The sequence below is a fragment of the Coffea arabica genome, chromosome 8c, assembly GCF_036785885.1.
Source record: "Coffea arabica cultivar ET-39 chromosome 8c, Coffea Arabica ET-39 HiFi, whole genome shotgun sequence".
Taxonomy (NCBI): Eukaryota; Viridiplantae; Streptophyta; class Magnoliopsida; order Gentianales; family Rubiaceae; genus Coffea; species Coffea arabica.
In genome coordinates, this window is record NC_092325.1 from 44,018,333 (window position 1) to 44,034,646 (window position 16,314).

Below are 16,314 nucleotides of genomic sequence, written 5' to 3' on the forward strand. Positions count from 1 at the left end.
CTTGTCCATTAGAACGAAAAAAAGGGAATTTGAAAGTCAATTTTTTACACATACGTCAAGAATTCAATGATAATAGTATATACACTGTCAGTATATATAAACTTTACTCTTAACGTATGTCATCTCCAACTTCTGAAACTGCGACTAAGAAAAGTATGAACCGAATCCTGGAAAGATTAAAGCATTTCCATTTATGGTCGAACAAATTTTTCATTATATTTAAGGATTAATTTTATATATGCTGTCAGTGTATACACTATGACCATTAGATATATACCACATATACAAAATTTGAATTTGAAATTCTAAATTTGCTCATGTATATGTATACACTGACAGTGTATATAAAATTTACTTTATGTTTAAAGGGTATGAATTTATTACTTCTAAATAGTACATATATGCTTTAGAAAAAAGAAATTGGTCATTGGTATAGGATAAAATTTTGTGCGTCAAAGTTAAATTTTCTCAAAATTAGGAGTGAGTGGTCGACGACTTGTAATCATTTTGAAACACACATATCGAGGAAACAGATAGGACTAATAAGTAATGGTTTAAATTGAAAAAAAAAAAAAAAAAAGAAGTACAAAACACGTAGTATAAGTAAAGAGAGAGAGAGAGAGAGAGGGATAGTTGCTTTATTGGCTTGATTAAATTGCTTTAAGCAAGAATAAATAGCTAATTAATAATCATAAGATTGAAGTAGTAAAAATAAGAAAATAAATAACTGTAGGATTAGAATACATGACATCAGAAATCAACAAACTCCACCTTTGGTTATGTGCACATCTCGCGTGCACGACTATGTAATTATGAAATTGGAGGCATATGGGAAAAGTAAAAATGGCATGAATACATGAATCTCTGCGGACAAATGAAAATGGTAAAAAAAATAAACCGATATGAAAATGATTTGGTGCACTTGACATGAAAATTGGAAGAACTTCATTTCTTCTCTATTTGTCTTCCCGGTTATGTGTACTGAATCTAAGCATGACATTTGGTCTTGAGTCGAAGATTATTTTCAGGTTTTACTTGTTTCAAAATTTTACATTTCATATAGGTAGGTATGGTGAAGCCCTCTCGAATGATTTCGGAGTAGCCTGTTCTGAGGTCGTGTGTTTGAATTACCTATTCTATCGTTCTGTGTATTCTTGAAAGATAGATGCACAAGCATAGAAAAATTAATTCGACAAAACTGAAATACTTCCTGCATCGTCGACACAAAAAAAAAAAATATAGGTACGGTGGAAAGCCTCTCTATTAGCTATTAGCTATAGTAGACTTGGGATTCCTTTCGATTGCGTAAAGGTTGTCCTAACGCCTAAAAGCAGGATGCAACTTGTGGACCATTCTTTTTAATTTAATTATCACGGTTCGTTGTTCGTTGCACCCGACAGCAATTAATTACCTATATTGAGAGGCAGCCCTCAGAATTATGAGCCAGTGCCAACAATAGACCATCTGCAAACAGCAAGTACCTTATTTGAGTGGACAGACCTAAAAATCAAGACCCCACGAGCTGCAATTTGCAAAATAAGCTGAATTTGATCTTAATTTATTGGCCACAGATAAAACTGCAGAACCAACACATATACAGAGTAAATATCAATCCACAGACATTATCCAGGAAAACTTGAAAAAAACAAAAGAAAGACGACGTATTCAATATTCTTCACCTTGGTATACTATGAAGGGCTTATTGGAGAAGAGAAGCCTAAGAAACTTCTCTAATTATTAAAGACAGTTTCTAAGGTTCCATGAAACTAGACATGCCTCATCCCCGGGTCAAATTTTATTGCAGTCATTTTCCAATGGAAACTGAAACTATACTCGAGTAAAGATCAAGTTTTGCCTCTTGCAAGCACAGGGAAACCGAGGAAACAGGAAATCTACTTCTTCTGCTCAGTCTGATACCAAGTTGCTGGTTGTTTCCTCGTCCCAGTTGCGTTTCACTGGCACTACCACTATGAAACTAACTTCTTAGAGATCGCCTTGTTCCTTGTATGGCATTTGCTGCTGCTGGATTTGTTAGACCTGTAGAAAGAAACTTGTTGGTAAGATCTATCATCGGTGTGGATGGTGGAAAGTAGACAGATTTAGAACACGAAAAATACGAACTTTAGGCTTTTACACTAGACTGCTTGTCTAAACTTTATTTCTCCAAGAAGCATTTTTCTCTATTTGTAACCTATCCTTAAAACTATTACATCCGATTCAATTCAACTGCAACTTTGTAAAACTATTATATCCATGCGGAATCATACAAACAATTTGAATGCAAACTGACCTTTCCAGTAACTGTGAGTATGTCCACCAAATTAGGCCAAAACTGTTCTTCCTGAAGTTCATTTTTATGTCACCATATATTCAAACCTACGACAAGTTAAAAAAAAAAAAACAAATGGTATTTACAAAAAGGAGAGAAAAAGAGAAGTTCCAATACTAACCAATTAAATTCTTTTAAGGAGTCAAATTCATTTTTCCTCCAGAGTTAAGTGCAGATGATGATGCAGAGATAGGGGTGGAAAACCTAACAGCAGTAGATTCCCATTCCCTATCAGAAGCGAAATCCAATCGTCTTTCTAGAGATCTTCCAACAACTGATGTTTCAGATTTGTAAGTGTTGGAAACTGAAGTGCCCTCCAATTTTGATGAGCCTGTGCTATTTATCTCCTTGCTCTGAGATGAAGATGAGGTTGTATTTCTAGGGTTTTTGCAACAAGAGGCTTCATCCCTGGCTTCTCTTGAAATTTTCTTTCTTATAATTGATGGAGTATTCTTGTAACTCATAGCAGAGTTTCTCAACAAAGACTCTGGACTGCTACTACTGTTACCAGAAATATTTAGCACTAAACTAGGAGGGGTAAAGTACAATAGCCGATGTTTGGAATGAGTGGTGTGATTGTCTAGACTGATAATCCCATCACTTTCAGCCGAGACTAGGTCTTGACATTGAGGTGGATCGTAACACCAAAAGCTGGACAGCCAATGATCCTGACAAGGTGTAGTTTTACAAACTTTGTTTTTCTTGCTAAGCTGACCATTATCCTTACTATATCCATAACTTGACAAACTTAAAAAGTCAGTATTTGGTAAGAGGCCTGACACATGCCTGGTCCTCTTAGGAGATTCAAAGATCCTCTCACACTTATCAGGAGAAACGGCAGAGGAAAAAGCATAACCTGGTTCAAAAAACATTGCACTAAATCATGTGATAATTCGAAAAAGGAGATATATAGAGAGGATTGAGTTTTCTCAGAAAAATCCTCTTGCCTGGCGAAGGATTGCCATGCATATCTGCGGGAACAATTTCCGCGCCACCAACTTTGAACCCACCAAGTGAATTTATTAGATTGCCTACCCCTTTGTCTGAAGATCGCCAGGTCCCATGCAGATGAGTTTTTGACTCTAGATGGTCCATATGAAAAATAGTGTTTCCAAGAGATAATTCTGTTGAACAGACATGAGCAACATTTTCCTGACCCCTTTCCTGACCAAGGTCACTTCTTTCACGAACTTTCTGGGACAACAACTGATGCTCAATGGAACTTGTTCTCTTTTGAGTAATGCAGGAACCATCAGAAGTACTCCCCTGTGAATCCAGCTCAGAGCAACAAGGCAAGTTCAAATCGAACTTTTTCTTTGCTGAGCAGTTCCAGTGATTTTTTATTGCATTATCAGTCCTGTCAACAACCCAAAGAGGTGGAAGGGGCATGAGATCAATAAAGCATGATATGGTTTTGGTTTATGTAACACAAAAAATTTGCAAACTTCTAATAGTGTTGCTGGGAAGGGGCGGTTTTACCACACTTTGACAGAAAATCTAACTTAATAATGCATACGTAATGCATACTGTCTAATTCAAACTTGCACAGTAAAAGATTTAGAATGCTAACCAATGATATTACTAATCAAAATTTTTATCATGCACTTTACATGAGTGCAAGAAAAGGCAATTTTAGCGTCAAGGAAGTCTGTCTCATGATGGACAAACAATGTCATTGATTTCTATAGGCATTTTATCCCACCAAAAAAGTAATATTTTTAACAAAATTACTATGTAATCACATATCAAATGCATGATCAACCATGCTAACGAAAAATTTAACCCCATACCACAGAGGCTCAGAAAACATCAGGAAATCCAAATACTTGATCTGTTTATTCCAAGAGCTGCATTCATTACAAGTAACGTAAAAACTCTACCAGCAGCAAGCTTGTTAGATTTGAAAACACTGCATTTAATCACCGCTAAGAACCTGAAGGACATCTCACACGTCACTCATTTATTGTTAAAATTGGGCAGAGTTTACATGTTTAGATTGATTACATAGCTCTGATGTAAAATGTGCTACGATCACAGAAATCAAAGTTTGAAATTCCAAGTGAAGGTGTCAATAGATACCTTCCAGGAAGAAACCTGGCTATTTCTGCCCACTTGTTGCCATATATTTGGTGATAATAGGATAGTATTGCTTCTTCCTCTTCAGTCCATGCATCCTTCTTTATTGCAGGATCCAGATGGTTGTGCCACCTGAAATTACACATGACTTCAAAAGATTGCATACATACCAGTCTTAGGGATATATGCCCATTGACACTAGAATATTCATGGACTTTTCTCATTCGGCTAACGAAGAAATCGAGGTGCATACGTAATACATAATCCTTTTGGCCACAAAAGGGATAAAGGCCTCTCTCTTTCAAAACTCAAAGAAATATTTCCAACTGTGTCACTTCTGGCTTTAGCTGCTGGAATCTACAGTGAATACAAGACTTGGAAGACCAGATGTATTTGTCAGCCTCAACTGTCAATTTCATGTGATTCAGCTTAAACTGCCGATACGGTCAAGGTCAATGCACAAAGGATAAACACAATTGACTTAACTTTAAGCAAGGCAGCTTGGCAATTCATAAAACCAATTGAGCAACCACCAAATTACATGACCTGAAAGGTCTCATATACACCGCAGAAAACGGATTTGCGGAATGAAATGGACCAACCAAGAAAACAACAAAACACTTTGAAACAAAATTTAGTTTGATTTGTGTCTACTATGTCTCTTGAGACCATTTTCTAATTGTCAATTTAACACTTTTACATGCAAAACTTAAAGCCAAAAGAATGAAACTTTTAAGCTATTCACCACATGAAAAGTTCAACAAAGGCAAAGAGAAGATAAATTTTTTAAAAAAAAGAAAGAAACATATTTCGAAAGAACAAAAAGCCAACGATCCTCAGCTCCCCATTCAGCAAATTGCTCATGGTGTTTATCAATAAAATGTCTCCACACGATGATAAATAGAAATATCTAGATAGCCGAATTGATTCTATAGAAAAATTAATAACTAACATCATCTACCTTTCCCTGCATTGCTTGCCAATTCGACCTGGCAAATACTTAGCGATAACAGACCATCTCTTGGAGCCAAATTTCTCGACTAACTGAATAATCCGTTCATCCTCCTAAAGGTTTGAAAAAGAAATTTAGACATTACATATCAATAACAAAAATAAATAGATAAATAAATGCATGTTCCTGCTTTGGATAGAAGTAAAGACATAATTTTAACCTCTTTTGTCCAAGGGCCTTTGACAAGTTCAGGATTTAGAACCTTCTGCCAGCGGTGCAAGCACTGAACATCGGTCCTTCCGGTGATGCATTCAGCTGTGCAAGGAGAAGACAGTCGCATTGATTTTTTTGCACTCTAAATTACTACAGGACAGATAGCATTACCTCATGGCAGTTACAAATTTTTGTGCAGATTGGCAGAAAGCTATCAAATTAGTGTGCTATTTACCTATTCTTTTCCAATTCCTCCCATTAAACCTCTTAACCACTTCAGCCAGCAGATTGTCCTATTAATACAACAGAAGTTAGACAGAAAAGCAGATCTGATATTGAGGTTAAAAATGGAAATTCAGGCATAGACTATCTCAAGGCATGCAAAATTCAAAATTTCCAGTATATAGCCGATGAAGAGATCAGATTCATTATGACATAATTATCATCCTTTTAAATTGTGTTTCACTCAATGGAAAACTTCTCCAACTAGCTTGTCAGAGAAATCTGAATCCATTAGAAAGAACTTGACATGAGAAAAATCAAACCTTAATTAGCATCTTATTTTTCTAAATACATAATTAGCTACATCTTAGGTATTTCGCATATTGGATACGGCTTCTACAGGGTCAAAACTCATACTAGTCAGACAGTCCTTGAAAAATTCATCCATCAAATAAGCTGAAGAAATAGAAAGATTAGTCCTTTTTTAAAGTTCAAAAAAGGATAAAGAACTAAATTTAATAATCTACATCCATAGGACATTTGAGAAAAGTTGAAGTAATAATTGCCATCTACCAACCTCTTCATCTGTCCAGCCTGCCTGTGAAGATCGTCTTGTTGAAAAAGAAGTTGTTTGACTAGTGAAACTAGAAGCCAAAAATTAGAGAAAGTTAAATTTTGGTTAGCCCAATGAAAGTAAAATAACATAATTTACTGCCCAGATACATATTATTCATTCATATCATGGATGCTTCTAATAAATAACAGCACCTAGTCAACCATATAGAAATGATTTTACTAAAATAGTCATGGAAACCCTTTGATCAAATTTGGAAGCCTAAAAAGAATGCATCAATAGAACACTAGAGACATAACAGTCACAGAGTAACTTTGAACTTGATAATCTTACAGATAATCCTCGGCAATGTGGGATTCGGTCAGAAAAAGTAACTGAAATTGCAAGACCATAAACCCGTGCAACCCAACATGCAACATAAACCCACCTTGAATCAGAGGAATATCTTGGAGTTACACTATCATAGCTACTATCTGAAGCCGAAGAACATGAACCAAATCCAACTTCTTTCATTAAATCTGGACAACACGTAAATTCGACCATGATTTATTTGGCTACCAACTTTAACACAAAAACTGCAAAACAACACAGTTAAAATGCAGAGTGATCATGTATTCTCATTATGGTTAGTAGTTAACAAAATTTACTTAGAAAGATAGGACAAACAGAAAGGATCAAACATAAACACAACTGTTATTCATATTAAACAAATTCCCTTCTCATGATGGTAAGAAATTAACACGACTCACCTAGAAAGATAGACATCCAAAAGAAATAGCACACAAATGAAACCGTAATTGATCTAAAACAGATTCCCTTCTTATCATGGTAAGTATTACCACTATCCACCTATAAACTCAAACTAACCAAAAGGGATTAAAGATCAGTGAAACTGCAATTGGTCTTAAATATATTCCATTTCTCACCATGGTAAGTAATTGACATGATTCACCTAGAAAGTTAAACCAACCAAAAAGATTAAACACAAACAGAACCGCGATTCATCCGAACAGATTCGCCTTTTCATCATGATAAGCAATTAACAATATTTACCTTGAAAGAAACCAACATAAAGGGGATTACACGTAAAGAAAACCACGATTCATCTTAAATAGATCTCTTATTTCCATCAAGGGACAGAAGCTGCATGGTAGAAGTGAAGTGATCGCAGCAAATTCAAACAATTACATTATAATCAAAATTAACTTTTTTTAAAAATTTTGATGTAAGAAACATCATCATCTTCATCCCACTTCTCCAACATTTCTCAGTGACTAAACCTCAGAACATCAACAAAAGCATAACACAACTCAAGTTAGATGGTGCTGATCACATCCAAATACGAAAACAAAACTATAAGAGAGAGAGAGAGAGAGAGAGAGAGAGAGAGAGAGAGAGAGAGAGAGAGAGAGGGAGGGAGAATTAATCTTTCTCAATTAAACAATATCTAATTACAATTATAAAATATCAGAAAAACGCAAAAAAAAAATACAGAAGAACAACCACAAAGCTACAAAATCACATCATTTCTTAGTGCATAGTAGAAAAGAATATAAAAAGTTTCACATTTTCCATGCTCTTTAACTAAAAGAAAGGCAAATAATCAAAACGTTTGGATAAAAAACAATTATTATGGTATCCTTTAACATTCCCTACATCTTTGTCAGCAGTCGAACAGATTAAACAAAACTCTGAACCAGAAAGCCATCAGAGAAACAAATTCAGAATTAGCATAAACCGAACAACACAAAAAATTAAGCGTCCAGATCAACAGCTTACATCCGTTAATCCCGAAGAAACATGAGAATTGTTCACATAAATAAATCAATAAAATCAACCGTTAAAATATACCAGACAAAAAGACATAAACAACAACAGAAGAGCCCAATGAACGACTTGAGGAAGAGGGATAGGGTTCAATCAACGAAGAGGAAGAGTAGAGGGGAGAGAGAGATATATATATTGCAGCAAGAGAGACAGAGAGAGAGAGAGTATTTGCAAGTGACGCGAAGTAGCGGGAAAGCACAAATAATAAAAACAAGAGTCCAAACGCAACTACTGTACTGATTCCACCGCTGTACCAGTATACTGTACTGTACGCTGTGAGTGAAGTTGTAACTGGTGAGTGCGTGAGTGTGTGTTTTTTACGGGGTAATTTCAGAAACCTCCTTTAGGTTTATTACAAAATGTCACGCAGCACCTCTAAAGTTTAGAAAATATCACTAACTTTCCCTATTTTCGAACATTTTTACCTTCCCTATTTAAGGTTTCTTTTTGTTCTTGTACAAGTTCCCTAACGGTTCAATTTCACGTAAGAATTGAGTAATGACTGAAGCTGTGTTTTCGTTCATTGTCTCCTTTTTTTAATTTTTTGGCTTTGTATTCTACTTCAAGTGTTCATATGTGTGTGTGTATATATATATATATATATATATGAAAAAAAAAAAGATTACATATATAGGGAGTGATTACTTATTATCGACCACAATTAAGGACTTTATTTAAGGTTGAAACAGCTAATAAAGGTAAGATAATAAAACCAAAAAAAAAAAATCTTATATATACTATCTTATTTGTGAGTTAAGGCTTCATAAATATGATGAAGATATCTATCTTATATATACTATATAGGTTGTGTTTATCTTAGTATCTTGCATATTGTCAATCTTAACTTAATAATTTAATGGAATTAAAAAATCTTAAATATTATGAAAGCCTAATTCTGAGTTTTATCTTTCTCCTCCCCAGCACTCAAATCTATCAAAATTTTGGAGCATTAACCGTTATTGTTTCAACAGTTTCAAATTAAATAGTGTGGAAATTTCATATATATAAAACCTTCTTTTGTTTTTAAAGCATTCGATTAAACTGTAAAATAGGAAATACCGATTAAAAGGGGAAAAAAAATTGGACAGCACTTAAATGATCATGTAAATATAGACACTTGTGTTTATTATACCCTTTATTTTCGGACAAACACTTATCCATCCGACTCCCATAGGAAGTCTACTACTACTAGTGCATCTATTAAAATAATAAATTAGTTACATTTTGTAGAAACTCCTTTGCTTAATCCTCATTATGCATCCTAAGCTTCTTAAGGGCCAATTGCTCTCCTTCATATGTGAGATTAAGATTTATAATGATTATCAACTCCAATGTGTTATCGAATCAATCATTTCACTGTTACTCGTAGATTTGGATAGCAGGAGTAATGCCAATTTGATTGTTTAGAGCTTGTGTAAATAAAGTTAGATGTTTAAAATTAATAAAAATCACTTGTTCTAACTAGAGATACAATTGAATCAAGTCGAGTCGAATTCGAGCAGTGTACTATTCAAGTTCGATTTGAGTTTAAAAATTTGGACTCCAACTCTCAAAGCTCGATTTTATTTTGCTTTATTCGAGTTCAAACTCGAGGTCATGCAAATCAAGCCTAATCAAACTTAATTTTGTGTTCAATTGAGTTTAACAATATAATTTATATTTTATATAATTTTAAATAAAGAACAAATAGACATTTCATATTAATAAATTAAAAATAAAAACCATATATATGTATGTAAAACTCAATTGAACTCGATTAAACTTAATGAGCTTTCAAATTTCACATATTAGACTTCAGTTCAATCTGCTGCTCAAACTTTGAGTTTGAGTTCGAGTTTTGACTGAATAAGTTCTCGACTCATTTGTATCCCTAGTTCTAAGTTCTAATGATTAATGAATCTAAACCATAATATTTATTTGTGAAATTAATAGAATACTTCATATTAAGTATAATTTTGTTATTTGAATAATGTCTAACAAGTGGGATATATACCATCGAAACGTATTACTAACAACTTGGTTTAAATTTGCTTTAAATGAACCGTTTATATTATGTTAGGAATTTACGATGCGTAACGTACATTTTTTATTGGGGTGACAATAACATGGTCATTCTCGGTTTCTTAAACCTTAGCAGCCTGTGAAGAAGAAAGGAATTCGTTTATGGTAAAAGTCACCCGATGCTACAATAGTTGGAATTGCCATGGTGGCCGGGAGACTTAAGGCACACCAACTCTGGCCGGTTTAGTCCACTTACATTTCCATAATTGGGCCATTTGAGGTCCTCAAAACTTTTAGTGTCGGCCCAGGCATCGAAGAGCTCTTTGCCTGCCCTCGAAATAGATGGCTTAGTCCAGTCATTGGCTGGATACCCTTTGAATTTTCCGTGTTTGTCCAATAGAGCCGACTTGATTGATAGTAACATTTGTCAAACAACAATGGGTCCCTTTGGACGGGAAATTATATGAAAAAAATTATCTAAAATAACACTATAATACTCTTTGTGATGTAATATATATGAAATAAAAAAATAATTAAATTTTATATTTATGATGTAAGTAGAATAAATTTTGATTTTGATTTTGATTTTTTGCAAATTTTGGTAAATAGACAGACCTATTGAGATCATAATATTATATAGCTAGGGGTGACGTTGAATCAAGTAACTGGACTCGATCTCATTTTGACCGAGTTCAAATTTGAGATCCAATATTTTGTACTCAAAGTCTCGAGCCTTATCAAACCTTTTATAATATATATTTTAAACTTTTTATAATTATTATTGTGAAATGTCATTAATATCCTTTATTTAAAATTATATGTAAAATATTAATTTTTTATTACATGAGTTCGATTAGACTCGTATAGGTTTGATTAAATCCGATTACACTCGAATAGATTCAATTGAACCTAATTTGACTTGATTCTGTTTAATTAACTTGAGCGGGAGTACGGTAAATTGAAATCGAGTTTGAACTCGAACTCAATTTTTAAAAACTCGACGAGTTTGAGTTATTAATTTATCTCGAATCGAGATCAAGTAGTACATTATTCGAGCTCGACTCGACTCAAATGCGCCTCTAATGCAACTCTCAAGTCACTAATCGAATTCTGACTCGATCCAAGTGCGTCCCAATGCAACTCTCAAGTCATTCATTTTCTTCTTGAAAGACTTATTAGAGTCCAACATAAGTAGATAAAGAGCGAAGGGCTCTGATGACCTGGATGTTTTCGTCGTCCTCTCACGTGCGCTGTGCGTGGTTCCTGACGACGTCGTTTTGTGTTGTTCGCCATTGTGTTCCTCACGCATGACTCTTCGAACTCTAACCCTAGGTCAGACCAAAACGCCGCCTCTCTTCCCTTCCCTTTCTTCTCCTCGTCTCTCTCCTCAACCTTTCTCTCCGATCATTCTTCTTCCTCTCTCTCTCGATCTTGACCTCTTTATTTTCTCCTCTGACTTTCTCCATCACACCGTCTCCCTTTCCTCTAAGAGCTCCTTCTACCCGCAACATTTCGAGTCCCCCTTCTCCCACCTCCCTGTGATTTCCATTCCACCTCCCTGCGCTTCAAGTTCATCGTCGTCGGATCCCCTCCCAGCCTTTGGGAGGACTTTCGATCCCACCACAAGATCCTCGCAGTCATCAGCATTTTTTACTGCTCTTCCTCCCTCGATCTCCATTCTCTCGCCCTTCAATTTTATTTTTAAATTTTTTGCTCCTCATTTTTTTTGCAGCCTGAATATCAATATTAGGCAATATTTCGGTGTTTTTGGCTTTTCGATTATTTTCCTGTTTCCCAGTCTACATGCGAAGATGCCTTTGCTTTCTTGTGATGTTTTGCTTTGGTTTTCCAAAACGTCTTGAAATTCTATAGCTTAAGAGATGGTCATTTAGTGGTTTTTTTTCTTGTATCTTGGCTGATTGTATTCTTTTTTATTTTTCAGGGGATTTTTCTTCAACAGCTTCAACAACAGGGTGTAACACCATTTGGGACGAACTGCATCCCAATCAGATACTCCCAGGTAATGCAAAATTCAACGAATACAATTGACAAAGAATCTCGATTAGTTTCTGCAAAGCTATCTTCAGCCGAAGAACTGATAATGTTGTATTATACCACCATTCCATTAAAATACAAGCAATCGAGATGTAATCCCGAAGATTCAATGCCTATTTTTTTTTAATTTGGAAATAAATATTTTAGCAGCACATAATTTATGATATGATTTTCTATAAGCGACTGGTCTGACAGTATCATGTGGAGAGTTGGCCTTTTTGTGCCTAATTGATGAATCTCCAACTTTACACGTTGCAAACCGATGCTCATATGTGCAATGTCGTTTTTCAGTTAACTACAGCTGTGATTGGATGCACTAATGTAAGAGACATCTTTTCACCACAAATCCCTTAATATTTTAAGAACTCATCCCTATGAAGAGAATTTTGAGAAAGAGATCGGTCAACATGATTGCCCGTGATTTTATTCATTTGTTATTTTTTAGAGGTTTTTTTTTTGGTCATAGTGAATTGGATGTGAGTTTTTTGATGATTTTGATGAATTGGAGTCCTATGTGTTTAATTGCTTTTAGATCCGTGACTTTTCTTTTCTTTTGGTTGTAATAGTCGAATTCGGATCTTTGTTGTGCTTTTGCTCTGTTGTATATTTGTGTATGGATTCGTGTGCACTGCCAGTTTTTCGTCTATTGCCGTGTATGCTATTTAGGAGATAGGTGGACTACCATGGAAAACTACTGTGTTGGAATGCGAAATCGATTTTTGACATCATTATGTTTGCTGATTTGAAGTGATTTTGAGCTATTCTTGTAAGGGAAGATGTAAAGAAGTTTTTTTTTTCGTTTTCTTTTCCCCATGATGAATTTGTAGGTGTGTGCACTGTAAGAAGCTTGCTCCAGCGTACGAGAAGGTCGGTGCAAGTTTCAAGAAAGTTAAATCTATTTTGATTGGAAAGGTTAGCCTTTCAGCTCTTTTATGATCCATTGACCCTTTCAGATATGGTAGGAAAAGTCTCATTTTTACTCTAGGTTCGTAGTATTGCTATATCAATTAGGACATTTGCCATGGCTTATTAAGTAGTTTAGCTAAAGTTGGTACAATCTAAAGCTTTAAACTTCTGGAATGTTACTATTGCATTGCTGTAGAGAACTCATATATGATGCAAAATTCATGGTTTTTGCCATGCTATCGTGGTGGGCTTGTTTTAATGAATTTTGGAGTTGTACATTATTAAGGGTTTTGTCATTGTTTGAATCATCTATCTTTGTGCTTTTTCTGATCACCTTAGGAGTTGCCATCCTTGGAAGTTATACGGTTATTTCGTGTTGAAAAAGTGCTTACATTTTTCTTTTTATCCTTGCAAACTGGATATGCTCTATTTGATTTCCATCACTGAAATCTTGAGAAAGTGGAACCTGAGGTCCATTGCTATCTGGTTGCTTGCTGGCATCAACATCAGTTTAACTGTCTTAGCTATTGTGAATCTTCTATTTTGCATCTGATTTAATGTCAATACTTAAAAGATTAATCAACGATTTAGCTGTGAATTATAGCAAAATAAGTTTAATTTTTGAACTTATTATCAAATTATATTTGTTGTAGGCGAACTGCAATGAGCATAAGAGCGTTGCAGCAAATATAGTGTTTGTGGTTACCCTATATCCAATGGTTTCCAAAAGGTTCTTTGGAGCCCAAAAAGTTAGTTTATGTGAAATGCTGGAGTTTTCAAAAGGTCTTTGTTTTTCCTTGCTCTGTTGAAATGATATCTATCCTGGTGTTGACTCTATGTAAATATAGCTTGCATTCCTTGAGTTCATACAATTGTATTCCTCATGAATCTATTTTTATTCTCAGGTATGAAGGTGCACGACCTGCAGAACCCCTTGCTGAGTTTGTGAATAGTGAAGGAGGTTATGTTATTGTCTAGCTGGCTTGTGTTTTGTGGTCCATAAGTGTAATCCATGCTAACAAGTTTGGTAAATTTATGTTAAACCATATTTTGGTAGAAGTGTTGAAATATCACCTTAAATACTTGATATTGGAACTTTGGCGTTAATTCTTCCTGATCTTGAGCATACATGAACTGTACACTTCCATCCATCGTTGAAGACCTGACCTTACTTGGTTTGATTTCCAATGAGGTTTCTTCTCCATCATTTTTCATTATGAAAAAATTTTATTTTCCAAAGATTAGATTTAATCTTAATGAATTTGTTGCTTTTTCCTATTTGAATCAGATGAGATGAGCTTTGCAAGACATTTCTTATCATTTTGCCATTGCAATAGTTTCTGGAAAATGCAGAGCCAAGGTACATTCATGTAAAAAAAAATGAATATTCTGGAATATTTTCAAAGTGAGACTCATTTTGGCTAATGAATACTTATTAGCAGGTTTACAATGTTGTTAAGTTACCAGAACTTTATTGTGCCAGCAATACACTATATAATCTGCCTACCCTACCGCCAAAGGTGTTTCTATTACATTTTAGGCAAGAATAATGAGTGTTCTGGTAAATGGTGAGGTTGAGTATGATAAAATTCAGCCCTTGAGAAAAATGCCACATTCACATTTTTACATGAAAAATGCAAGTTTTTCATTTTGTTAGTTGTGTACATTGATGGCCTATATCTGGTACCATGAAATAGTTGCTTAGAATAATGGTTTATGCAAATTGATGGGGTCTGATGCCAAGTTTAAGAGGGATAGAGTAGTTTAATGCAAGTGTTTGTTCCTTAAGTGAGCTGACTTCAATTAATGAGCTATTTTTATTTACTTGATGATAATGTGAATAGTGAGTTGCATAATGCTATAGGGGTTGGTTAAAGGGGAAAGGAATTATATTATAATGAGGTGTATGTTTGGTAACGGTAGATTTTTGGATATGAAAATGATAATAATGCATAATGTTTTTGCCCGAAAAGGTGATAGTAGTTATTATTTTTTTGTTAAGTTTGGTGCATGATGACATGTAGTCCTTAGTTTGCTTTAATTATGGTTGATTCCATCCAAATTTGAGATTGTTTGTATGTAATTTGCAGGTTGATGGCGCTAAAATTTTCTTGTGGATTTGAACAAGGTGCTTAAATGAGCTGACTTTTCTTCAAATTGGGAATGGTCTATGGATGGTAGTTTTCATAGTCATGTCATAATGGAATCCAGTAATATGTTAAAAATATCATAGATTAATGCTTAGTTCATAATTACCAAAATATGTAGTTTGTACGAGTGTAGATTCTATTTTTTCACAATCTATTTTTGGTTCATATATTGTTTCCACTTACTTTTTTTAAGTTGTACATGAATACACATTTTTTTCATATATCATTGTCGGCTATTGAGCGAATTGTTGAATGTTATCGGGAAGTTGGGTTCCATGAAATTGCCAAATTGTGCTATGCAGAAATTGAATTGAAGTTGATTTTGGCATATTCATATTTTGCTTTCATGTACATTTCCAATTTTGTAATCTGCTACCTTCAATTCTGGAATTACGTCCGCAGATGATATTTTGGATTATGTTATGATGTTGATTATAACATTTAATTGAATTCAAGACCAAGTTTCTGCCTGCCAAGTCACCTACACAAGCAGGCCGTTGGCTCTGAGTTTTGCAAAAATCTTAAAACCTCTTATAGAGAGCATACTCTCTCTCTCTGTCTCTCTCCTATGACCAACTTAAGATTTGAATATTCCTTTTGATGAATGCTTTATCCTTGTAAGTTCTATGTGTTGAACATAGATGATCTAGATTATTCCTCCTCCCAAAATTGCTGTATTCTTGGTGTAATAAAAAAATTTAATTCTAATTCAATTGAAATGTATTCTTTTGAATTTATATATAATAGAAGTAACAAAGAGACACCCATCATCTCTCACACACAGATATGCAAGGCAAAAATCACACTATAGTATTCTAACCAAAAAAATATTAAATCGATTTTCACTGTTACTGGACTCCGCACTTCAGTTTTAGCATTAGTTCAGCTTATGAAACTGTTTTCTTGCAAATGCTGTTTCTCCCTCTCCTTAACAGCTTCTTTAGCAATCCTCTACTTCCCCTTTTTTCAACAGTACTTTTTTTCTCTTAAAACGTACGACTTATGACGT

General features: G+C 34.6%; 1 protein-coding gene and 1 long non-coding RNA gene across 8 annotated transcripts; one reads left to right on the forward strand and one right to left on the reverse strand.

Moving 5' to 3' along the window:
- Positions 1-1,528: 1,528 nt before the first annotated feature.
- Positions 1,529-8,489, reverse strand: LOC113705613 (transcription factor MYB3R-3-like). 6 transcript variants are annotated; one of them, XM_072063657.1, is made up of 11 exons: positions 8,218-8,489; positions 6,794-6,884; positions 6,370-6,436; positions 5,806-5,863; positions 5,578-5,672; positions 5,367-5,470; positions 4,409-4,537; positions 3,277-3,686; positions 2,451-3,185; positions 2,291-2,341; positions 1,529-2,037 (listed from the first exon to the last, which is right to left on the reverse strand). In XM_072063657.1, the coding sequence occupies exons 2-9, from the start codon at positions 6,877-6,879 to the stop codon at positions 2,464-2,466; spliced, it is 1,671 nt and encodes a 556-aa protein (XP_071919758.1). In that variant the 5' UTR covers positions 6,880-6,884; positions 8,218-8,489; the 3' UTR covers positions 1,529-2,037; positions 2,291-2,341; positions 2,451-2,463. The 6 variants fall into 6 exon arrangements, with proteins under 6 accessions (XP_071919758.1, XP_071919754.1, XP_071919755.1 ...); XM_072063653.1 differs by having other exon boundaries at positions 6,794-6,941; positions 8,218-8,447; XM_072063654.1 differs by having other exon boundaries at positions 6,794-6,941; positions 8,146-8,447.
- Positions 8,490-11,537: 3,048 nt separating this feature from the next.
- LOC140013928 (uncharacterized) lies at positions 11,538-15,429 on the forward strand. 2 transcript variants are annotated; one of them, XR_011820780.1, is made up of 5 exons: positions 11,538-12,214; positions 13,077-13,161; positions 14,061-14,116; positions 14,444-14,515; positions 15,246-15,429. It is a non-coding gene; the product is annotated as an uncharacterized lncRNA (long non-coding RNA). The 2 variants fall into 2 exon arrangements; XR_011820781.1 differs by lacking the exons at positions 11,538-12,214; positions 13,077-13,161 and adding an exon at positions 13,827-13,938.
- Positions 15,430-16,314: the final 885 nt, after the last annotated feature.